Below are 25,378 nucleotides of genomic sequence, written 5' to 3'. Positions count from 1 at the left end.
ATCAGTGTCACTGTCTCCCAGCTCCATATCTCATCCCTCTGGAAGGTCTTCAGGGATAATAACATTCATGGAGCTGTCATCTCCTATGATAACAATGTCTTTTTGTGGATACCTCCTGAAGGACCGGCCCGAGGCTGTCTTACAGCTAATATTTTTAAAAAAATAAGTAGTAGTATACTCTAATGATAAAAACTAGTAATACATAAACTAGTATAATCATCATCAAGTATTATGTATTGCATATAATTTTATGTGTTACACTTTTATATGACTGGTAGTGCCAGTTTGTTTATGCCAGCATCACCACCAATATGTGAGTAATGCATTGCGTTACAATGTTAGGATGGCTATGATGTCACTAGGTGCTAAGGCTTTTTCAACTACATTATAATCTTATGGAGCTACCTTTGCATATGCAATTGACCAAACACCATTATACAGTACGACTGCATTTTAAACTGCTTTTCCATTTTAAACAGTAAAAGTAGACACTTTTTGAAAAATTAGTACCTACTAGCTTTGTCTCCCCTCTCTTCTCAGCAATTTTTCAGTTGCATGATATTTATTTTATCCAGGTTTGTAACATTTGCCTTTTATTCTGTAATCATAATTTCCGAAGTTGTTTAGTATTAGTAAAGTTACATATTTAAACCAGCTATTCTTTACTAAAATGTAAGTTTCATGCAGGCAGGATGAGTTAATTTGCTTCGTTCACTGATGTATCTGAAGCACCTAGAAGAATGTCTGGCACACGGTAGGCATTAATAAACACTTGTTGTTCAATAAATTATTTTCCCAAATTTTTACTTCCTGAGTTTAAAATTTTCTCTAATTGGATTTGATTATTGCATGTAAGTATATAAATAAACATAAAGATACACAGATTTTTCTCCTCCCACTCCATCCCAAGAAAACCTCAGGCATGTTGTGTTGCTTAAGTTCCTTCACATTCGAAAAATGACTATCTTTTGCCTGTATGCTTGTGATGGTTAATACTGAGCGTCAACTTGATTGAAGTATGCAAAATAACAATCCTGGGTGTGTCTGTGAGGGTATTGATTGGACCGAAGGATGCAAAGTATTGATCCTGGTGTGTCTGTAAGAGTGTTGCCAAAGGAGATTAACATTTGAGTCAGTGGCTAGGAAAGGCAGACCCACCATTAATCTGGGTGGGCAACACCTGATCAGCTGCCAGCGCAGCTAAAATACAAGCAGGCAGAAAAATGTGAAAAGACTGCCCTCGCCTCCCAGCCTACATCTTTCTCCATACTGGATGCTTCCTGCCTTTAAATATCGGACTCCAAGTTCTTCAGTTTTCGGACTTGGACTGGTTCTCCTTCCTTCTCAGCTTGCAGATGGCCTATTGTGGGACCTTGCGATTGTGTGAGTTAACTTTTTTTTGAGAAGGAGTCTCACCCTGTTGCCGAGGCTGGAGTGCAATGGCGCGATCTTGGCTCACTGCAACCTCCCATCTCCTAGGTTCAAACAATTCTCCTGCCTCAGCCTCCCAAGTAGCTGGGATTATAGGTGCCCACCAGCATGCCCAGCTAATTTTTGTGTTTTTAGTAGAGACGGGGTTTGACCGTGTTGGCCAGGCTTGTCTCAAACCCCTTATCTTATGATCTGCCTACCTCGGCCTCCCAAAGTGCTGGGACTACAGGTGTGAGCCACCGTGACCAGCTGTGAGTTAATATTTAAACTCCCCTTTATCTATCTATCTATCCATTCTATTAGTTCTGTCCTTCTACAGAACCCTAATATATGAAGCTCTTCAAAACACCATGGGAAATATAAGAGAGTGGTTTTCACACTTAAATTACAACCCATGAATGTACTTTGACATTATTCTAGTGTATTATAACCAACATTTTTTTTAAAGGGACAGAATAAAAACAGCAGAGAGCATAGCATATAAAAAGGGTAAGTATAGTTTCATGACACTTAAATATATGCTTAGGTGTTGTGAGTTTATGTATTGGGCTATGATGTAAAATGTATGTCTAACAGTGAGAAACATTTATTTAACAGCAACAGGGTCTATTTACAAACCAAATAGACCAGGTGTTTTTGTCCTTATTTGGTACTGAGGAGTCTGTAACAGGGTATTGGGAAAACAAGCTCTCTGATATCCCTCTTACCTTTCTCATCATATACAGTAACTATGTAAATGGAAGCCTATCAAAACATCTTGGAGCCCACTACCTTATAATTCATAGGTAGTAGCTAAAAAGGTGCACCTCAGTGATTCAGACTATTCATTACAGTGAGTTTTCACTTTTACAAACCTTAGGTTAGTACCACGCTATATAAATAAATATTAATGATGACTTCATAAAGTTGTGACTAGTTACAGCACACTGCTTGCTGAAACTACTAATAAAATGTAAGTAAAGAGATTAATTTATCACACTGCTACTGCATTGGTAATTAAAGGCAACCACAATTAAGGGGGAAATGAATACAGACCACAGATGCTAAAGCCATGCATGTAAGTAAGAGATGTCAAATCAAATCAAACAAATGTTTAACATTTTATCAGATCTAAAATATGTAAATCTTCTTTCAGTAAATTTTCATAACCTGATGCATCATAAAATGCCCACAAAACTTCTGACTTAAAAATTATATAAAATACATTTTGAAAGCTCTTTTTAATTCAAATTATTTAAATATTAGCATCAGCAGACACTAATATTATTCTGAACATGAATTTGCATGAATCAGAAGTTTAGCTGAAAGGCTAAGTACGACAGAACAAAAAAAAAATCAAAGCCAGTGGTGGTGATGAGCATCTGTAGTCCCAGCTACTCCGGAGGCTGAGGCATAAGGATCCCTTGAGCCCAGGAGTTCAAGGATGCAGTGAACTATGATTGTGCCACTGTACTCCAGTTTCTGCCACCTCATCTCTAAAAAAATTTTTCTTAATATATGCAAATTTCTAGAGGAAAACTTTTTTTAAACCCCAAATTGGTGAAAAATGCCTGACGATATCAGCACTGTATTTAGAAATTAGGGAGGCATAGGAAAAAGGTTAGGCAAACCCCAATGCCCAAAACAGTAATTTCAGAAACGGAAAGCATCTTGAAAACCACTTAGCAATATAGAACTTTACATTTTAACAAAAGCAGGGATAATTTTGATTCACAAATGTCCTTCGTTGTGAATGTACCTAAAAACTTGTTTATAAAGCTGCCTATATGCAATGGAAAAGTCTTTTACAAGATCTCAGGAAAATAACCACTAAATAACATGGTGCACTTATATCGCACTGATCATAACAGTATGACTCACAGCTAATACCGTGCAAATACAAAGATATAACACATTGCTACTCATACTTTATTTGTAATTCAGTACCATGAAAACATTTCTCTAAGAGGTCAATGTAATAATATTTTATTAATCTAGGAACTCTGGCACTGAAAGCGTGAATAACCCAAGGTGATGATGTCGTCACCAAGGGATGACAAGAATAGAACCCAAATCCCTTGACTCCCAAGCTTGTGTTTTCCATTAATTGTGCTCCTTTCTATTCATCCACGAGCATCAAGTGTAAAAGGTTGGAGGAAGGACTGAATACAAATAAGCCAAGTCCGCGAGGTGGAGACTGCACTGAAGGTACTAGGAATCGCCCTTTGGCACTTTCCTTGTTTTGGCTGAGGAAGATGAAAGCAGCAGCAGCCACAAACCCCTGGGACCAAGAACTGGAACTAGGTACTGCCTGTTGTGGTAACTCTCTTCCCCATTTTCGACCTTTCCTTTTTAACCTCTCCTTCCGGCCAAGCCTTGGGGCTCTCTTCCCTTCCCTCGGTTTCCATCCGCTCTCCTTAGCTCCACTCTGCACATTCCTGCCAGGTGTCCCCTTAAGAGGCGGCAGCTGCGCCGCACTGGCTCTCCACCCTCCATCCGGCATGGGCGCCCACTCCTCAGGTGTTCGAGGGGTTAGCAGCGCCACAAGCGCTCTCCCTAGAAAGTGAGTGGCAGTCAAGCATTATGAATGTGTTTCAACTGTAAAGAGACTTATGAGATGGGAACAGGGGCATATACCAAGACGGCTCTGCGTGGGTCTGGGTAGCTCGTCACGACAAAGCAAAACTTAAGACAATAAGCGTTGCGACTTTCCTGCTAGCTGCGAGCTTCACAGCTCAGCCATCCCCTGAGCAACCGCCCACGGGAGGACGCCTTCCGGAGCGCGCGTGTTTACACTTTTTCTGCACCCAGTGGAGGAAACAGGCGCTCCCGAACCACGGGGTATTCCAAACCGTTACTCCGCCCGCCGGGGTGGGGCCAGCACAACGGCCGAGCCTGCGCAGCCGCAGCTCGCGCGCACTACAAGTCCCAGAAGGCAGCTCTCCGTGGGGGCGGGCCGCCGCCTTACCGGCCTCGGGCTCATTTCTACCACTGCTCTCCCCCTCCCTGGTCCCCGCTGGTGTCCTTTCCACAGTTAAAGGCTACTTTCCCTTGAAACACATGAGGAGAAGCCTTAGCAACCTCGCTACCGAACTTCTTCGCGCGCTCGCTTTTTCTGCCTCTGCACCAACTATGCCTGAGTCCCTCACAGGAGTTGGGTAGTGGAGGCGAAACAAGGAAGTCTTTGTAGACCAAAGCTGGGACAATCCGCTCGGACTTCCGCCTCCTGGCCTCCGGAAGGCAGTGCGCACGCGCGCGCTGCGACTCCGGCGCGGTTGACTTCCGCTCCCACTGTGCTCTGCGAGCCGAATCATGGATCACACTGGTAAGGAGGCGGAGGCAGTGGGGGTCCCGGTTCCATGCCCCCTTGGCCGGCCTGGGACTGGTCGCCCAGCAGGCAAAAGGGATTACGCTCGCCCCACAACACTAGAGTGTGGCAGTGAGAAAGAATCTCACAGTTGCCTTCCCGTACGCGGGAGGGGCCTGCTGCTTCCTGGCCTACCCTCTGGTGCGGTACCTACCTCCTTGGTGCCGGCAACAGCCGCTCCTTCTCTGTTTCTGCTGAGCTTCGAGCCCGGACCGGTGGGCAGCTTAGGCCTTTGGGAAGGGAGGGCGCCGGCTCTGTTTTATTCAGCCCAGCTGCTCTGCCCTGCATTATGGGGACTCGCGGGTAGACTGCGGTCTCGGAGTCGCGGAATCCGCTGGGAGTGGATGGACGAGAGTGGGCTGGAGACTTCCTGCTGTCTCAGTCAGCTTTGGGCGGGTGCTGCAGTTGTAACCTCCTGTCGTCTCTCCTGTCCTTCATGGACTAGAGAGGTGAAAGAAGGGAGTCGGATATAGTTTTTGGAATCAAACTTGGAGGAGCTTTTCTGCCTAAACCAAAAGCATGCCCCACGCTTCGGCTGTTGTCCTTACTCATCATTTGAGGGTATTTAGGAGGAGGAGCTTAAAATCAAGACATTCTCATCCTTTTCTCCAAGTAAGAGTAGCTCCACCCTTTGTTGTGTGTTTTCTGGCTTTTGCTTCTTTCTGGTTCTTGGATGGTGAATGTGTGCTCTTGGAATTAACAAGTGCCCCATACAGTTATAGCGACCATATCACAAATAGAGAAAAAGTATTTTTTGTAAGTATTGAGTTGTCCTCACTCATCATGTATCTATTATATAATTAGGTGTGTATGTTTATTTATTTATGCCAGATACATACAGATATCTGTAGGTCGGGAGATGGAGGATGGAATGGTAAACAAGACGAACCAAGTCCCTGATAGACCTTCTATTTTATGGAAGAACACAGACAATAAGTTCTTTTTTATTGTTTGTTTGCAGATTATAAGTGTTTTGAAGACAAGAAACGGGTGTTGTGGAGAGATTCATAGGAGGAAATTTCAGAGAGGGTTGTTAGGAAAGGTCTTTGTGGAAGGGTGACATAGCTAAGATCCGATGGATGAGAAGAATCCAGTCCTGGGAAAAAAGCAGGAGGAAGAGCATTTCCAGCAAGTGCATAGTTGCTGAGTAGGAAGATGTAGCAAAGTTAGCTGCAGCCTAGTAATAGCCAGAGTTAAGAGTCCTGAAGTGAGATTGGAAAGGAGGGCAGCCGTCACATTCAGGTCATTGAAAGCCATGGTAAACGTTTGAATTTTATTTTAAGTGAATATGAAGGCATTGAACAGAAGTAGAGGAAGAACACAGTCTCTTTAAACAATGTAATAGGCTGTTTTATGGAGAATGGTGTAAGAGAGGGAGGTAAGAAGGTTGGAAAATAGGTGATTGCAGTAGACTGGAAGGGAAGATTGGTTTGGTGGAAATGAAGAATGAGCAGCTTCAGTAAATACTTGGGTAGTGTTTGGAGGAATGTGAGAGAAAGGAGAAATGCCTACGTTTTTTTTTTTGAGCAGCTAGGTAGTGTCCATTATTGAGTTGAGGATAACTTGGGGGAGAAAAACAGTCCTTTTTTTGTAGAAGTGAGACAGGAAAATTTGGGAATAAGTGTTTAGTCTTGGACTACTTAGTGTGAGACAGCTGTTGAGACACAGGAGAGGAGATGTCAAGTGGAGATGAGGGGTAAGAACTGCACTGAAAATACGTATTTGGAAGTTAGTACCTTTATTTATAGCTGGTATTTTAAAGCATGAGGACAGATGAGACATGTAAGAAGGGTGTGCTCAGCGGGGAAGCCGGCCTAGAACCAGGCTGTAAAGAATTCTAGTGTTTGGGAATTTATATAGAGTTGAAACTCTGAAATTTTGATGTTAGAATAGCAAACATTCAGCTTTAGGAAAATAATTCTTATTTGAGCCCATTACTGGAATTGTGAGTCAAGTTCCTGCCATGGTTGAGAGGCTGTTATGTTAGGAAATCATAATAGGGGTGGGTGTAAAGAGTATTATCTTAATTCTTGAAGTTAAAAGATTGCCTAAGGAAGTAAAACTCATCCTAACATGAAAATATTCACTAATGAGCTAACCATTTAAAAATTAGTTCCCACTCAAATGTCCCTTCTGCTTAACACTAGCTTCTTACATTTTTTTTAATGACTCAGTCTCTTTCATGTTTAGTATCCGAAGACAGTATCAAATACTGTGCCTTGATTGTGAAATAAAATTATAAACCTTACAGAAGATTCTGGTTTTCATGAAATTCATAAACATGAATTTGATAACTGTTTAAATCACAAAGCCTTTGGCAAATGAGGAAATGCCAGTTAGCTAGATAATTGAAGAATCATGACAGGATAGGCTTCTCAAAAGAATAATTTTAATGTTGAAGAATTAAGAGGTTCTTGGGGAAATTGATGAAACCCTTGAACATTATGCAATAATGACCCATTTTATGATCATACTGAAACATTCAAATGTAAAATGAAGGTGTTCTAATAGAATTTTTCCAGAAAAATTACTCCAGGAGGCTCCCAGTTAGATTTATTCTTTGGTCATTCTAAGAATTAGCACTTCGGTAACTGTATCACAGATTTTGTAAAATATTTGTTGGTTCCTTTTATTCAAGATAAAAATCCTAAATCTTTTTTAAACTATATAATATGGAAGTGTGCCTTTTTAAAGTGAATAAAAGTGAATATAACTTAAATCATAGTAGTTCTTAGTTATGTTCTGTGTAATACCTAAGAAATTTTTATTGTTAAGAACTTTATAATTTATCACTGTATTCAAAAGGAAATTGTGCTTTATGTTCTGATTCTTAATTTAAAAACAACAGAAAGCAAAACAGCCCCCAAAGAAACCCAGAGTGTTATTACTATTAGATGCTGTACCTCATGAACTTGAATATGTGAAGCAAAGTGGGAAAGGCCAGCCAGCTCTTGAAAGTTGTAGGCTATGCAAGCAACAGTAAAGACCTCAAGTGTTCAGGATGGTGTGAAAAGAACTTGTAGTAATGAAGTGTTGGTATTTTCATTCACAAAGGTAAAACCATTAAACCATTTTGATATTTGAATATTTAATATTTGAGGGACAGCATTGAACTGATTATGTGTCTACAACTACTTGCTTTTTAGTTCATTGTAATGTCAGGAACACTTTTTTGGGCAAGAAAAGCCATTCATATTTCTTCTGGCCAACGCATTGCTTGTAAGTACTTTTACGTACATAAGCAACTACAATGAAAGCAGATGAAATGCGTTAATCACCTTGTGAGTATATTTAGTGAAGTGTTGAAAGCTGATCAGGTTGGGTTTATCCTAACTCAGGATTCTAGCTAACCATGGAATTCCCTTTCCCCACTTTTTTTTTAAGATTAGCTGTTGTAAGAGTAGTAAGTATACTGAAAGATAATTAAAATAATCATTAAGGACCCATTTTTCATTTTGTTTGAGATATTGTTCAGAAAAAGTGCAAATGAATGTGAACTTAGTGTGTGTCTATAATCATAATCGCCTTGGTGGCCATTAATACTAGCTTGCTACTTCCAAATTTGGCTTTGCTGAATTTAATGTGGATGGTTTGGCTGTCAATCTTGACTGTAATATTTCCTGCCGGGGCAGTTACACAACGTTGTTCAATAACTTGTCATGTTTAAAACACTACAAATTAAAAAATATGTTATTTGTATTTCCTGTTTTAAGCATTTTCCTTTTTGTCTTTAGTAGGTCAAGTTAAATATTTATTTTTCGTCTACTTGAACAAACTCTTAAGCTTTAGGTGGAGTCAGTTCTATGAAATAATACTCCTGTTACTCATGGGACAAGAATTAATCTATTCTATAGACAATAACAAGCAAAGACTCCAGGGACTAGAAAGTGACAGTTGTTTAGACCTAGTTGTATTACAGGAACTTTGCATTCTCTTAAATTATAATTTTCCATTACAGGGCCGACTAAGAACTCAAGTCACATGTTATAGCACAAATACATTATTGCATGTTTTTACTACTAAATGCTATAATGATTTTTACTATATTTCTGAATGATTTTTAGAATAACTATTATACACTTAAAGAATAATCACATTTCTTAAAACTTCACTTTCAAATGGATTATTTAATTTTGACTTCATCAGTTTTAGAAAGTTCAGTTTACTAAATTTATTGTCTGCTTTACAAGCTTGATGATCAAACATGGAAATAGGGATGGTTTCCTTTTTCTTCTTAATCCTTTTCTTTTAAAAAACATCTCTTATGGTTCAAGACAATGATTCTTAGGTTCAAGAATGGTTTCTTGTTTCTGTAAACTCTCGAATTATATGAAAAATTGTATTCACTTCTCTAGGGAGAGGTTGTATGACTTTTATCAATTTCTTAAAGGATTCCATACCTCAAAAAGGGTTAAAAAGCATCGTCTTAAGTTCTAATCCAAAACAAATAAAATTAATAGTTAATGTAATTTTGAAAGTCAGAACCCAGATCTCTAACCTTGATAACGTTAGGTATGTTGTTTTAATACCTATGGAATAATTTTCAAAAAGAAAAACTAAAAGAAATTACAACTTTTTTTTTCCTAACATAGACAATGAGTTACAAGGCACTAATAGTTCTGGATCCTTGGGTGGTCTTGATGTTCGCAGACGAATTCCTATAAAGCTCATCTCCAAGCAAGCAAACAAAGCAAAACCTGCACCTCGAACTCAAAGGACTATAAACAGGATGCCTGCAAAGGCTCCACCTGGTGATGAAGGTAATGTTTTTAACTAACAGGTCCAACACTCTTTCTCTTTTATCTGATTGCTCCAGATAGTGTATGTGATCTTACTTACTGGCCACCTCTTTTTTATCTTACATATTCTATTCATTCTTCAACCTTCTTGTTTGACTTCTCGTTTTAGCACATTGTATTTTTATTTCCCTTTATACATATTTTTGATTTGGTTTCTTTTGTTGTTGAAGGCAATACAGCTCATTGTTCAGTAATCTAAACAGTATTGCAGAAAACAACATTAAAAGTAAAACCCTTCTATTCGAAGATAGTCCCTGTTGACTTTTTTATACAAAAGTATTAATTTTTTTATGTGTAGTTGCCATTTTTTCATGTAATAGGCATTTGAGATTTTTTTTCTTATTAGTACATACAGATCTGCCTTATTAAAAAAATAGATTTGAGTATTTATAGACATACCATAATTTATTTAACAGTTTTTCCATTTTTTTGCTGTTACCAAAAATGTTGCACCAGATACTCTTGGACATATAATTTAGAATGTATACTTTGTAGAATTTTTACTTTGCACAGATTTGGCCTTTTTTTTTTTTTTTTTTTTTTTAACTCCAAAGACTTTAAAAACTACAAATTTGGATATTTTAAAACTTGATAGATACTGTGCGTTTTAGAGTATGACAAGTACTGTCAAACTGTTCTTCAAAGAAAGTATGTTTATACTCCTACACACCAATACTATTAGAAACCTTTTAAAATTTTTGAATCGATGTAAATTTCTTTTAATTATGAAAGAGTTTATATTTTTTCATACTATTGGTCATCCTTCTTTAGATCCTTTCTTCTGAGTTCTTTGTGAATTAATAGGATTTTTGTTACATAGTGTATATATTATTTTCTTCTTCTTTTTTTTTTTTTTTTTTTTTTTTTGGGACTGGGTCTTACTCTGTTTCCCGGGCTGGAATCCAGTGGTGGGATCATGGCTCGATATTCCAGGCTCAAGTGATCTTTCTGCTTCAGTCTCTTGAGTAGCTGGGACTGCAAGTGCATCCCATCTGCCTGGATAAGTTGTTATGTTTGTTTTTGTAGTGATGGGGTCTTGCTTTGTTGCCCGGGCTGTTTTGAACTCCTGGGTTCAACAGTCCTCTCGCGTTTGCCTCCCAAGGTGCTGGGATTACAGGCGTGAGCCACTGTGCCTGGCCTATATTGTATATATTCTCCATTTGTCTTTTGAATTTTGTATACAAAATATTTATTGCAGAGAATCTTGAAGATTCTATGTAGTCAGATATCCACTCTTTGCTTTTATGACTGCTGGGTTTTATGACATTCTTTGAAAGGCCTTTCCCTATTTCACCAGTATAAAACAATTTTTTCATCTTACCCTTCATTACAGGTTAGCAAATTATGTCTGTGGGCCAAATGTAGTCCTGTTTTTACAAATAATTTTATTGGAACACAGCTATGCTCTTTCATTTAAGTATTCTCTATGGGGGCTTTCACACTGTAATGGTAGAGTTGAGTAATTGTGATTGAGACCATAGGGTCCACAAAGCTAAATATTTACTATTTAGCCTTTCACAGAAAAAGTTTGCTGACACTGCTTTGGAACATTTATGGATGTGTTTTTGGTTATTAAGGGGAAAGAAGGCGGGGTTGGGCTCTTTTTTTTTCCCCAAAATATTGTCCCAACTCTTTTCCTTGCTGAATAGGAATTTTACTATCATCATAGATACGTTAAAGCAGTGGTCCCCAATCTTTTTGGCACTGGGACTGGTTTCATGGAAGACAGTTTTTCCACACATGGAGGGTGATGGCAATGTGTGGGAGTGGTTTCTGGATGCAACAGTTGCATTAATTAGATTCTCCTAAGGAGCACCAGCCTAAATCCCTCTCTTGCACAGTTCACGATAAGGTTTGCATTCCTTTGAGAATCTAATGCTGTTGCTGATCTGACAGGAGGTGGAGGCAGAGGTCAAGTGGTAATGCTCACCAGCCCTCCCCTCACCTCCTGCTGTGTGACAGAGTTCCTAACAGGCCAGGGTACTGGTCCGAGGTCTGGGATTTGGGCACCCCTGTATTAAGGGTCTGAAAGTATTTGTTTGTATTTCTAGACTTTCTATTCTATTCCAGCAATTTGTCTGTATTTCTTTTGTAGACTCAAACTGCTTCAGTTACAACTTATGATTTCCTTTATTGTAGGGTTTCTCTCCCATCTAAACAAGTCTATTTGAAGTCAAAATGTTATAAATCATGTTAGTAATAACCTAGGGCTGCTGCTGCACTGTCTGTAATTTAGGATCACTCCTGCTTTGGCTTTTTTTTTAAAAAATAATTTTTTAAAACAACATGGTAATGTACAAATACATTCTTGTAATAGTTCAAACAATGCAAAAAAGCCAAAATCCTCTTTGCCATTTTCCCTTTTGGATTTTGGAGTCAAAAAAATTTTTTTTGATTGTTTTTTTTTTCTAAGCATCAATCAAAATGTGGAGGTTTGGGTGCCAGTATGGTATCTACACAAATATATATAGTTTAATGATGGGAGTACAGGTGGAAATACTCTGAAAAATGATAATGTGCTCCTAATTTCCTTGGCTGTTACCTCAATAATTTTCTGGGTTTGAAAAATTGAGTTTCCTTATTTTGAATTTCAGATCACACCAGCTTTTTTAAGGTGTAAATGGGTGATACAAGAGCCTAGGAACACTCAGGTGTAACTTACAAGAGCACCCTGACTTTGGAGTATACATTTGTATTGGCAGTAATTAAATAGCAGTACAATGAAGTGTCTATCAGCTTCAAAAAATTCTTGCATCATTATGTGTGTATGAATGTATCTGTGTGTGTGTGTCTATGTCTGTGTATAGGTGCTGTCATTTAGTCATGTGGGTAAAGTTAAAACTTGTGCGCTTGGCTACTCTGTTTACCAGTTCTAGGGCCAAAAAGAGTCATGAGAAGCCTGACACCTTGGAGGGATATATTTGTCTTCTCAGCTTTACTTTAGGTAATTGGATTCTACCTAGAATTCCCATCAGACTGTTCATTGGTTTTCTGTTCCTTTGTAGGAGATGAGAAGATTGCCATCAAGTTTTTAATGAGGCCAGAGAAATTGAGCCCATTTGATCTTCATATATCTTAAGTTTATTGATACTGATAAATGCATTGTAGGAGAGGATGTATAAGATATGTTACGGCTCCTGTTTGGGTAATCAGGGAGTGGTTTTAATTGACAGGATGAAATACGAATATGTTGAAGTGTCTGCATCTCTCATTTTAGGGCTCAAGAAGGGGATAACTCATTGGCTAATAAAATCTATAAAATGCTTTACGTTTTTATTATATTCTAGGCAATAAAATCAGTCTTGAAGCATACCATTTTTGTAGCTAGACTAGAATAAATGGTAATCAGTATCTTAAAAATTTGTGCAACTAGCATGATAATCAGTAATCAGTAAAGTTTTACATTAGAAATCATCTCATGAATTGATAAGAACATTTGAATGTAGTCAAAAGATCTGAGGTCTGTTCCTGGCTTTGCCACTTATCTTCTATATGTTGAGTTATTATGAGTCTTCATATAGTAATATTCTCAGTAATGTAGTGAAAGAGTTGGACTAGGTCACCAAGATTACCTCTAGCTGATGTTTTAAACTAAACTTGATTGTCTTATTTTTAGAAAAGTTTTGAAAGGCATCAGATGGGATTTTTAGTGAATAGGTCTATTTTGCTATGAATATATATATATATATATACACACACACACACACATATATATACACACACGCACACACACACACACACACACATATATATATATATATATGTACGTATGTATATGTATATGTACTTCCACAATGAAATTTGAGATTTGGCAAGTTAACCAACAACAGTTTTTTGTTTTTTTTTTTCAGAAGGATTTGATTATAATGAAGAAGAACGGTATGACTGTAAAGGGGGTGAGCTGTTTGGAAATCAGCGGAGATTTCCTGGACACCTTTTTTGGGACTTTCAGGTATAATTAATAATGAAAAATTTTATTAGAACAGTAAAATATTTTAGGTATTAAGTACTTAAAATGTTTTATTGGTGTAATGCACAATTCATAAAGAATGTCATGAACTTGCTATGATTTTCAGTACATACAAATCATTTATTAATACCATATTTTCAAGAATAATTGGAAGTAATTTTAGTAAAATCAGTAGCCATTAACACTAAGAAGAAAAACGAATGGAAACACAGGTAATGGTGGGGAATATATGGAGATTACATCAGGGAGCCTTTATTTCTAATTGTTTTAACAACTTTTGTAAAACACTAACCAATTCATTGTGTAGATACAATCTTTAGAATTGTGTAAGAAGGTTAATTTTAATTACATCATTTCAACAGATAAACATCTTAGGTGAAAAGGATGATACACCAGTTCATTTCTGTGACAAATGTGGATTGCCTATTAAAATCTATGGGCGAATGGTAAGTATAATTAAATAAAATATTGTTTTTATAAGTAAGCATTTGCATAGAGGTGGGGTTCTGAAGTTTAGATAGGTTTTCATTGTTTAATGACTGTGAAATTTTAAATAAGTATGAAATAACTAAGGGAAGTATTGGAATACTATGAATTTAATATGATTATCTTGACAAATTATTGAATTCTTGTAAAATGTTATTCTATTAAATAAACTGAAAATTAGAATAACTTCTGAAAACTAATTTCTTTGGACTGTTTGATACCAGTTATTGACAATTATTTTAGTTTATTAAGGAAAATTTTTTTCTTAATAAATAGAGCAAAACTACTTATTTTTGAAGGCCACTTTTTTTTTTTTTTTACATAAAACTGCGTTAATTTAATTTCTGTTTTTTTCCTGAGTCTCAGAGAGGCTTAATAATTTCCAGAAATTGAATTCTAATCATTAAAAAGATTTTACAATTCTTACTAATTTTATAGTAATTTTTACATTCTTCCCTCAAAAAAAGATGGTTTGTGTTTGCATTTGGAAAAAAATTGAATTCAGTAACATGCCTGTGATGGTAGAGGGTGTGGATTATGCACTGTTAACTTTGCTGCACATCATAGTAAGGAAATAGTAATAGACTATGAATTAAAAAATGTGGTTCTAACATCATTTTACTGTATCCTTCTGATTGATGTTTAGATTTTTATTAATTAACTTAAAATTACCAGAGGAAAATGCTGCTTATATTAAATATAGGACATACTTGTTATTTTACTTCATTGGAATCGTTTCAGAAGAAACAAGATTAAAAAAAAGTAATAAGGCCGGTGGTGGCTCACGCCTGTAATCTAAGCAGTTTGGAGGCCAAGGCAGGTGGATCACCTGAGGTTGGGAGTTCAAGACCAGCCTGACCAACATGGTGAAACCCCGTCTTAAAAAAAAATAATAATAAAAAATAAATAAATAAAAATAATAATTAAAGCGTTCTTCAGGAGCTTTTTACCTGCAGGGGCCTCGGTGTGGTGGTTCACACCTATAATCCCAGTGCTTTGGGAGGCTGAGGTGGGAGGATTGCTTGAGTCTGGGAGTTTGGGACCAGCCTGGACAACCTAGTGAGACCCTATCTCTACAATAAAATAAAATAAAATAGCCTGGTGTGATGGCACACACCTGTATTCCTAGGTATTCTGGAGGTTGAGGTGGGAACATTGTTCAGGAGTTCGAGGTTGCAGTGAGCTGTGATCACACCACTGCACTCCAGCCTGGACAACAGAGCAAGATCTGTCTCTGAAAAGAATTAAAAAAAAAAAAAAGAACGAAAAAAGTATATGGGGACCATGGGTGAAAGTTATAGGGTTTATACCTCCAGAAAGTGTAAGCAAATGTGTATGTGTACATTTATTGGAAAAAGGGCCATAGTTTCTGTCACATTCTCAAAGGCTTTGTGATTGAAAAAGATTATAAAAATTAGTACTTAATAAATGTTCATTTTAACAGATATTCTCAAGTGTCTTCTAAGCCTTCTAATGTATAGGGCACTATACTTTTTTTTTAAATAAATATTTTAAGTTCTAATATGCTTAACTGTAATATGTCTTTGTTTACAGATTCCATGCAAGCATGTTTTTTGCTATGACTGTGCTATTTTACATGAAAAAAAGGGAGATAAGATGTGTCCAGGGTAAGATAAGATTATCATTACCTTTTTTAAAGAATAAAGTTTTAGTACAGTGATTTGTAAGTTGTATTATAGAGGTTTGGGGGTGATAGAAATCAGGCATATAGACGTGGCTAATCTTTTTCTGTGAGCTTCGGGTTTCTCTTTAATATAGGGCAAGGTAGCCACTGTCAGTCAACTCAAGTTGGTCAAGATGAAATCTGTTTGCCATTATAGAAGTATTATTATAAACCAAAAAGTTACTTTTTTTGATGAGACATTAAAGAAGTAGTAAGGTATATTGAGAGCAGACTCCAGAATTAGAATTCCTGGGTTTGAATCCCTGTTCTGCTATTTATTAGCTGTGTTACTGTCATAGGCTGTTCTTTATTGATAAAATGAGGCTGATAATAATACCTGCCTCCTCGAGGTATTTTTAGGATTAAATGAGGTTTTATATGTATATATACCATATGTATACACATGCATATATGTATAGTAGCTGGCATATAGTAAGCACTATATAAGCTCTTATTACTTTCAAATCTGATTATTATATCTTGAGTATATCTTACAACACCATCGTTACATAGTCTCAAGTTATAAAAAGCTAGATCCACTTTGGGATGGTCTTGAAGAAACCAGAGTAAGAATTTTTAGATCAATGCAGAACCCTTAATAAGGAAGGCTTAAGAAAGAATGAGAGAAATAGAGAAAAACAAACAAAAAAAGAAAAAACAAAAACAACAGCAAAAAGAATGAGTGATACTTGCTTGGAATAGCCACAGACTTCCCAGATTCCTTATAACCTGTCCTTAAAGCTACCCCAAGATTTGTGGTATTGATCGATAACAAAGCTGTGGTCACTTGTTAGCAATGATTCCCTTTTATGGTATAGAAAAATGGACATCACCAGGAGAGAGAGGGGTGATTTAGACAGCTCAATAACAACTAATTCTCGGTGTGTTTCTAGCTTTTTACAGTAACAGACTATAAAATTTGTGCTATGAGTTTTTAAAAATTTTGTTTATAGAATTATAATTCAGAAGAGTTAAGACATAAGAAGTATATATCACTTGTTTTTTGTGTTTTCTCTAATGCCTAGTTTTTAACTTGGAATACATTCATTTTAAGTTACATAGTAAATTTGATTGCCTCATTGGGATAAAGGATTCCAGATGTGGTAAAACATTATATAGAGGACTTTTAAAGGTTTCCTCTTTTGTATAAGTATTGTAAGAAAATTAAAAGATACCTATTGTTTAAAAGGAAATTAGTTCTCAAGGTACTAAATGTAACTAATGTACTGAATATACTAATATACTAATCTTACTAATGGACTAAATGTAACAAGGTACTAAATGTCACACCTCACATATGTGGTCCTTATTAGGACAGAAGGTCCTTAGGACAGAAGCCTATCTGGATTAACAGACCCAGATCAGGAAGTGAAGAAATGGCAATTAGAGTTAAACAGTATATATTACTGTTTTTGAACACCACCCAAGAGAAAGTGCCTCACCTTTTGTTAAGGTGGAGATAGTTCTGAGTTTACACTGAACTAGAAGCACAAAACAAGTGTGCCAGGTGGCCACTAAAGGGAAGCATAACAACATCAATAAGGAGTGCCAGCCTTATAGTAAGGATGGAAAAATAGCCACAACTCAAAATCAAGAGTATAGAGCCATTTAGCATAGTGTCAAATGACCTGACACACATATTCAATGATAGTTGCTTATAGTGCTTAACTGGGGATTAAATACTGTCACTTTAATTTGATATTAAGAATATTCTTTTAAGTAATATGAAGTAGATATAAAAACACTGTGAAGTAGAGTAGGTATTTTAACCTCATTGTACACGTGAAACAAACTCACAAATGGTTCAGTAACCTCAAATTACTGAGCGAGATCTTCAGATTCCTATTTCAGTCCTCTTTCCCCACTGTTCCTGTAACAGCAAGTATGGATTAAATATGATAAATGAAAAATAGTTATAATTTTGTCTCTGAGTTTTTAAGAAAATGTTAAGTTAAATTTAGTGCTCACAAATCAGAAAGGTAGAAAAGTGTAAATTTGTCTCACAATCCAGAAAAACCCTTTCTTTAAGGGACTTTTAATAGTCAAGGCTTGGATTGGAATTGTTTGTGTTTAATGTTAAGAACCCTAATGATGAGGCTGAAGTTACTTGTAGTCCTTTGCAGTATCTTCTACTTACTGTTTTCCACTTAGTGTTATTTGCTCAACAAACACTTATCACACTCAGTAATACAAGTTTGAATTTCATGATTGTAAGTAATCAATCCTTTGGTTTTTTTTTCTTCCTGGGTTTTTTTTTTTTGCAAATGGATGCAAAACATAAAATTGTTTGAGAAAATTGGATAAATTCTAGGCCTTGGGAAGAGTGAGGTCTCTTCTTGAAACATACTGTTTAAAATGAGGAGTTCTGAAGTTGACAGCAATGCCTATGCTTAATGGCTAATAGACAATAAAGTAGGGAAAATTAAAGGTTCATGTAGAATAACTATAACTTCTAATTGTGGACTTTTGCTATGTTTTGTGTAACAGTCAAATTTTGAAAAAAGGCGTATTTTTGAAAATTATGTAATTTTTATATTCTCTTTTAGTAAATCACATTTTTTTCCCTTCTAATTTAGCTGTAGTGATCCTGTGCAGCGAATTGAGCAGTGTACACGAGGTTCTCTCTTCATGTGTAGCATTGTTCAAGGGTGCAAGAGAACATATTTGTCTCAGAGAGACTTACAGGCTCATATCAACCATCGCCATATGAGAGCTGGAAAACCTGTTACCCGTGCTTCACTTGAAAATGTTCATCCTCCTATTGCCCCACCACCAACTGAAATCCCCGATCGTTTTATAATGCCACCAGACAAGCACCATATGAGCCATATTCCGCCAAAGCAGCACATCATGATGCCACCACCTCCTTTGCAACATGTGCCACATGAGCACTATAATCAGCCACATGAGGATATTCGAGCTCCTCCAGCAGAATTGTCCATGGCTCCACCTCCACCTCGATCGGTCAGTCAGGAAACCTTTCGTATTTCAACAAGAAAACACAGCAATTTAATAACCGTCCCTATTCAGGATGACTCAAATTCAGGTGCTAGAGAACCACCACCTCCTGCCCCAGCACCTGCTCACCATCATCCTGAATATCAGGGTCAACCAGTGGTATCTCACCCTCATCATATTATGCCTCCACAGCAACATTATGCACCACCCCCACCTCCTCCACCACCAATAAGCCATCCAATGCCACATCCTCCCCAGGCTGCAGGTACTCCTCACTTGGTATATAGCCAAGCTCCACCTCCACCAATGACCTCTGCTCCACCACCAATAACCCCTCCCCCTGGACATATTATTGCCCAGATGCCACCTTATATGAATCATCCTCCTCCAGGACCTCCCCCACCTCAACATGGTGGTCCACCTGTAACTGCACCCCCTCCTCACCATTATAATCCTAACTCATTACCCCAGTTCACTGAAGATCAAGGAACTCTGAGCCCTCCATTTACACAGCCAGGGGGAATGAGTCCTGGTATATGGCCTGCACCAAGAGGGCCACCTCCTCCTCCACGATTGCAGGGCCCGCCTTCTCAAACCCCACTTCCTGGACCACATCATCCAGATCAGACGAGATATAGACCGTATTACCAATGATGATAGTATTTTGAACTGAAGATATGAGGAGGAAAAACAACTTATGTATAGTCAATCTTTTAATTAAGCTTTGACTGTTTGGGGAAGGAAAAGTACCTCTTACGGAGGTAGTATAAAACACATAGGGTCTTGTTTCTTAAAATGGTTTTGAATCTTGACCTTAGGATTGATTTCAAGTACCATACTGTAGTACAGATAAGTGGCTGAGTTGAGCACAGCTGTATTTTAACATCTTTGTTCCCCTAGTTTAGTAAATTGACCTAGAGGTGACCATTTGTAAAAAATTTGAAAAAATTTTTTGTTGTTTTACTTCACAAGTATTGTTTTGTTAAACCCAATGTTTAATTTTTCTTGTGATACATTTTGTTAACCTGTGTAAAAGGATTAAATTTCAATATGGTTGTAAAAATGCTATTTTTATGTGAATTTAAGTGCAGCCACGTACTGTTTTTTAAATCATATGTTTTACCACTAATTTCCCAAAGTTACAATAAAACCCTAAAAGTAAAACTCTACTAGAATTTGCATAAGGCAGACTGTTAAATGATAGAGAATTATTTCACATTTTAGGCACTGAAATTTAGAGGTTTTGAGGTATAGTAAGTATACAATGCACTTCATTTGGATGCCTTTTCATTTTTAGGCAGCCTCAGGAGCACCAAAATACATTGGAATTCTACTACTAAGACATATTTGTAATGTTAAAAGGCATTACTAATTATTTGGAAAGATAAGGCCAAAGTAATCAGCTCTACAGACTTCAAGTTGTTGGGGGAATACTGTTACTTATTAATGCTTTTTTACTGAATGGTTGGAATCACATATGCACCACACATATTGATCTTAAGTAACATTATTTTATAAAACTGTTTAAATGGTGTTATTTAGATGAAATGTGTTCTGTTTTGTTCATTGTCTTAAACTGAATAGGGCCGAATAGGCTTTATGTAATTCCTCATTTCATGTTAGAGTTTGATCCTGTGTTAAGTGGGTTTATAGGATTTTCAACTACAGTTTGAATGCCATGGAGGAGTTTGAATAATGTATTAATGAAGGACATATTCTTGTAATCACGAATTTGCATTTGCTCAGGTTTTCATTGCTGTGTGATAGGGTTTTTCCTCTAACTTGAAATTTAAAAACTTTCATTTCCTATTCCTTTTGTTGGTAAAGCAGTCTGAATTTGTAACATTTTAGCATGGAGTCAACAGTGAAGACTACCAGATAATTTTGTGTTGCAGAAGAGGAAAGTAACAGCTAAATTGTGGATTTCAGTGCTTTATATGGTGCCTTTAGGGTCAGATTTTACATTATAGGGGCTTGTTATAGTTCAGCTAAGATGACCACTTAACAGTTTATACAGAACTCATATGTATAAACCAACATTCTTAGGATATTATTTATATCCTTTGAATAAATCCCTGTGAAATTTTTCCTCCCCACTAAAATGGTGCATAATAAAACATGAAATGTGTAGTATGCAGATATCATTTATTAGATAGTTTGTAGTGTATACATTTAGGACATATTTCTTTTGACAAAGGGTGAACTGATTGCTAATTTACCATTTTATTCTGTCAGGTACAGGTGAAACAAATTCTCGAATGATCAGATGCAAAATTATTTCTGAACCCTAGAGCAGAAGTTAGAAATAATAAAATAACTGTTTCAATCTTGACTGGCCAAAAATAACTAATAGGCTTTTAAAAGTCAAGCTTAAGTGATTTTCTACACTTAGCGGTTTGAAAGTCCAGTGTTAATGCAATATTTCTAGTGAGAAATGCTTGTTATTAAAAGCATGGGAGTGAAATAGTATGAAATGTTGGTGGTGAGTGCTTCTTTCATATTACTGTAGGTACTTGGACTGGTGCAAACTTGATTCCTTTTCATGCCCCTGTTTAGGAGATATTAAAATATAACTTAAAAATTTAAACCATTTTTGTTCCATGTAATAAGAAAATAACCAAATTCACTTTAGAGCTTCTCGACTATTTATAAAGAGATCTCCTGCTTTTATTGAAATTCACTAGAGTTGAATGTGGTAAGAAGCCATTTAGCCTGTGTATTGGATGAGAAAATCAGTATCATAAAATTTCAAATTAAGAATTCTTGTAGGGTTTTAAAAAAGTGTTTTATTTTCAATTAGGTTTAAGAAATCTATGTTATGCAGGAGGAATATCAGATGAATGTCTTGTAGCAGAAGTTTAAAATCGTGTTAGACTTGAATTCATCAATTGTTTGAATGAGGGTGGGTGGGTAGAAGGATAACAAAATTACTGTTAGTGTTTCTTAAGGAAAAAGATGTGAATCCCAGCCTTATTTCAGGGAAGCCTTTGAAGCTATGATGGACATAAGTCTAAATTAAATGTATGTATGTTTCATTATATTGCTCTTAAGACTACTGAGGTGGCAGTTTAATTCTTAAAAACAATAAAATGGAAGCATAAATACTATTTTGCCTAGATGAATTTTTATGTATTGGCACATTTGGGAGAATGCAGAATTTTCCATGTTTATGTTGAAACAACTTTCTACAGTAAAATTACGTTCACTTCTAAAAGATTAAAACCAGCAAGTTGAATGTTATATTTCTTCAGTGGCACATTTATTCAGAGTGTAATAAAGTATTTGGAGAAAGATCTGTTGCAAAGACTATGCGAAACTATATTCATTTTGCCGTGTAAAAACTACTTGCTCAAAATCATTGTGTAAACACTAATTTGATACCACTGAAATGTAAATGGAAGAGCTATTTGAACATATCTTTTAAACTCACAAGAGGCTATTGGCTTCATGAAGTAAATATACAGAACTGCCATAAGACTTTCTTCTGATAATATATTGGAAGAGTATGATTTGTAATCTTTTTGGGAAAACTCTACAGTTCCATCTTTCATAAATTTTTTGAAAATGCCCCATATTATGAGTATGTGAAAAAAGTGCATGAGTACTCAAAGATACTTCTTCATTAGATTAGCTGTCAAATTAGTATGTTGATGTTAAACATACTATATTCTGATTGAAGTGGTCTTACTCTTCTTCACTAGTTTGTAATTTGCTAAATTATGGCCTAGAAACCAATCAGTCTACTTAATACAGTATATGCAAATCTAATAAAGCAATATCAGATATTATAGGCTTAACGGGAAGTAGGTAAAAGACTTGGTAGTGATGCTTGTTTTGATTCATGCCCCTTCAGTTTTCCATCATTGAGGGAAAAAGTTTTAAGGCAGAATTCCGAACACTTTAGTGCTTAATTTTTCTGCATCCCCATCTTTAAAAATTTTGAAATTTTTGGCACTGTAGAATCATGGGATTGAAATGAATAAGAAGTCATGAGTTTAGTTCTCAATTGGGTAGGACCTCTTTTAAAAAAATCTATTCACTAAAAAATGCTAAAACTTTGTTTTTGGTAAAAGGATTATTCTGGCTGTAGGATAAGAAAAGACCAAGGAGGCTAAAATGGAAGCAGAGGCAGTAGTCAGAAGGGTGTTTTAATAATTTACACATAAGATGATGGTGGTAACATTACCAGGTATCAAGAAGTGGGAAGTGGGTGACTTGTGGGAGGATATACATATACATATATATGAAGTATTGATTTATAAAATTAAACACCTATTAAATATGTTAGATGTGGGTATATGATAATGAACAAAGTAGATATGGTCTCTGCCCTTGAGAAGTTTATATTCTAACTTACCTAGGAATTGTTCTTGACAGTCTTTAAATTTTCTTCAAACATTGTCCTTATGTTCAAAGTATAGTGGCCAGGAAATAAATCAGAATGTTTCAAAATACAAAATACATACAAAACCATGAGAGAGAAATGTATTTAATTCTGAACATTAATAATTCCTAGCAGCTTTTCTAGATATAATTGTACAATGCTAAATTAGTGACTTTGGAACAAATCTGTGGAATGCACCTATAATTATTCCTGAGTTTAGTCCTACCTTGTAATAGATCAGTTTTTAGTTAGATCAGTTTTTTTAGTTCTTAATTCCTTTTGGGAGGTAATGTTTTCTAATAATTAAAAGCCTGGGTTGTATGAGTTAGACTATCCAGACAGATTTCTGGCTTTACCACCTGTAACTATGTAGTTTAGTTACTTGCTCTCTTTGCGTCTTCATTTACTTTGCTTTTTTAAAAAGTAGGGCTAATCATAATACCTACATTATTAGGGCTGTTTTGAGAGTTAAGTGACTGTATATTTTAAAAGGAGAGTCAATAAGATTTCCTGGTGGATTTTTTGGCTTGATCAGCTTAAGAAAAATGAAGTTGTCATTAATTGAGATAGAAAAGATGCTTTGTAGAACAGATTAGGGGGAGAAGATTAGTTAGATCAGCCTTGACATGTTGAAATCCAGATGAAGATGTTAGAAACACGAATTAAATATCTCTCTTATATTGTGGTTCATGCAGTGTAGGGTCAGCCATTTAAAATATTTCATTTACATTTCTAAGTAGTAAGTTCCTGTGTTTAGACAAAATTGTGTATCAAATGCTTAAGTAATGTATAAAATGATTTTAAAGATAAACTGCTCGACATGTATTACTTCACCCTTTCTTAATTTCTGAAATATATTTGTCTCTTCTCAAGTTGTTCTCCCAGTTGCATCCTCTCCTTCAATCTTGCTCTGGTTTTTGTAAGTTTATTTTTATCTTGTAACAAGGTCTCTTGACCTCTTCCTAAATTAGGGAGCAGATTTTGGTACTAGTCAATTTCCATTATTTGCTCTGAGGCAGGCAAGTAGCTCAGCCTCATGTATTCCCATTACTCAAAGTATACCCAACGTTAGTGGCCTACAAGAAAAAACATTTAAGGTTAAGGATAAGTGAACCTGTAAGGTGTTAAGGTTGAATGTACTGTGATGTGGGCACAATAATTGGAGTGCTTGTGCTTGTTTCTTGAGGGTTTTTTTTTTTTTTTTTTGTGCTTGGCAAGAAGAGTGCAAAGGGCACTTTTGGGAAGATGGAGACCTCAGTGACAATCCTATATGAAGCATTTGCCTCACCTTCAAGGCAAATGATCAAGTAAATAGGCTGCTGTTTACAATTTCTACTTCCTGCCCTCTTTAGAGGAAAAGTTCTTAACCCACGATCTGCGGGCATTTTATATGTAAATTGTGTTTGTGTGTGTGTGTGTGTGTGTGTGTGTGTATTTTTTCCCCAAAGTCCATAGGGTGTATGAAACTCTATTAGGTCTCCATGACTCAAAACGTTTAAGAAACACAGTTATAAAGAGTGCTGTGGCCGGGTACAGTGGCCCACACCTGTAATGCCAACACTTTGGGAGTCTGGGGCAGGAAGATTGCTTGAAGCTAGGAGTTCGAGACAGCCTGGGCAACATGGATCCTGTCTTTACAAAAAATTGGAAAATAAAAGAGTGCTGATATTCTACTTCTAAGATTGGCTACGTAAATAATGTTTATTTACCTTTGTGTATGTAGTTTTAAGTCCAATAGACAAGCCGTCTCAACGACACTAACACAGTGGAAAGGTACTTTGACAACAATGTTCAGAGGTAAGAGCTAAAACAATTGGGACAGCTTTGCCCATTGACGAGGTGGTTTGATGTTTAACAGAGGGCATTGAATATTTTTCTGTTGGTGCTGATGTTTAATTTCTACCTGTTACATAAATAAATACAAATTTGCACCAAGAGCCATGCCAGTGGAAAATGAGAAGCAAGTGTGCTGAGTCTCCTCCTCCAGATAAATTGAGCTCTACAGCTGTTATTTTGCCCTATCTGTTACAAATAATAATGAGCAGTGAAAAAAGAAAAGGCTAATACTTTTTCCTACCATCTCTTTTACTTCTTCCCACTGAGACCAGGAAGAACTGGCTGCCCATCTTTTCTTTTCGCCTTCCTTGCATTCTCATTTTTTTAACTTGTATAGTTTTCATACTACATCTCTCTAGTTACAGATATCGCATTAGAAGGATTGTGTTTAAAATTTGGATAGGAGGTGGTATGCTTTAAGAAACTGGAGTAGTAATAAGAAAATCTGAGCAAAGAAGCCTCATTACAGGGGTTCTGTTAGAAG

General features: G+C 36.4%; 1 protein-coding gene and 1 long non-coding RNA gene across 3 annotated transcripts in view; one reads left to right on the top strand and one right to left on the bottom strand.

Moving 5' to 3' along the window:
• The window catches only part of LOC116550328, a 48,790-nt gene extending 43,495 nt beyond the window's left edge, over positions 1-5,295 (bottom strand). Inside the window, exon 1 of the long non-coding RNA XR_004268338.1 lies at positions 4,932-5,295. This is a non-coding gene — a long non-coding RNA (uncharacterized LOC116550328). The remainder of the gene's footprint in view (positions 1-4,931) is intronic.
• Positions 4,046-21,896, top strand: CBLL1 (Cbl proto-oncogene like 1). 2 transcript variants are annotated; one of them, XM_032276313.1, is made up of 6 exons: positions 4,046-4,735; positions 9,370-9,537; positions 13,431-13,528; positions 13,909-13,992; positions 15,587-15,660; positions 18,293-21,896. In XM_032276313.1, exons 1-6 carry the CDS (start codon positions 4,723-4,725, stop codon positions 19,326-19,328), a joined length of 1,473 nt encoding a protein of 490 aa, XP_032132204.1. In that variant the 5' UTR covers positions 4,046-4,722; the 3' UTR covers positions 19,329-21,896. The 2 variants fall into 2 exon arrangements, with proteins under 2 accessions (XP_032132204.1, XP_032132203.1); XM_032276312.1 differs by having other exon boundaries at positions 4,060-4,735; positions 13,428-13,528.
• The last annotated feature ends 3,482 nt before the right edge of the window (positions 21,897-25,378 follow it).

The sequence above is a fragment of the Sapajus apella genome, unplaced genomic scaffold (genome assembly GCF_009761245.1).
Source record: "Sapajus apella isolate SASKATOON/1434 unplaced genomic scaffold, GSC_monkey_1.0 scaffold7, whole genome shotgun sequence".
NCBI classification, from domain to species: Eukaryota; Metazoa; Chordata; class Mammalia; order Primates; family Cebidae; genus Sapajus; species Sapajus apella.
The sequence above is the reverse complement of the archived record's forward strand: the minus strand, read 5'-3'. Positions and strand labels throughout refer to the sequence as shown.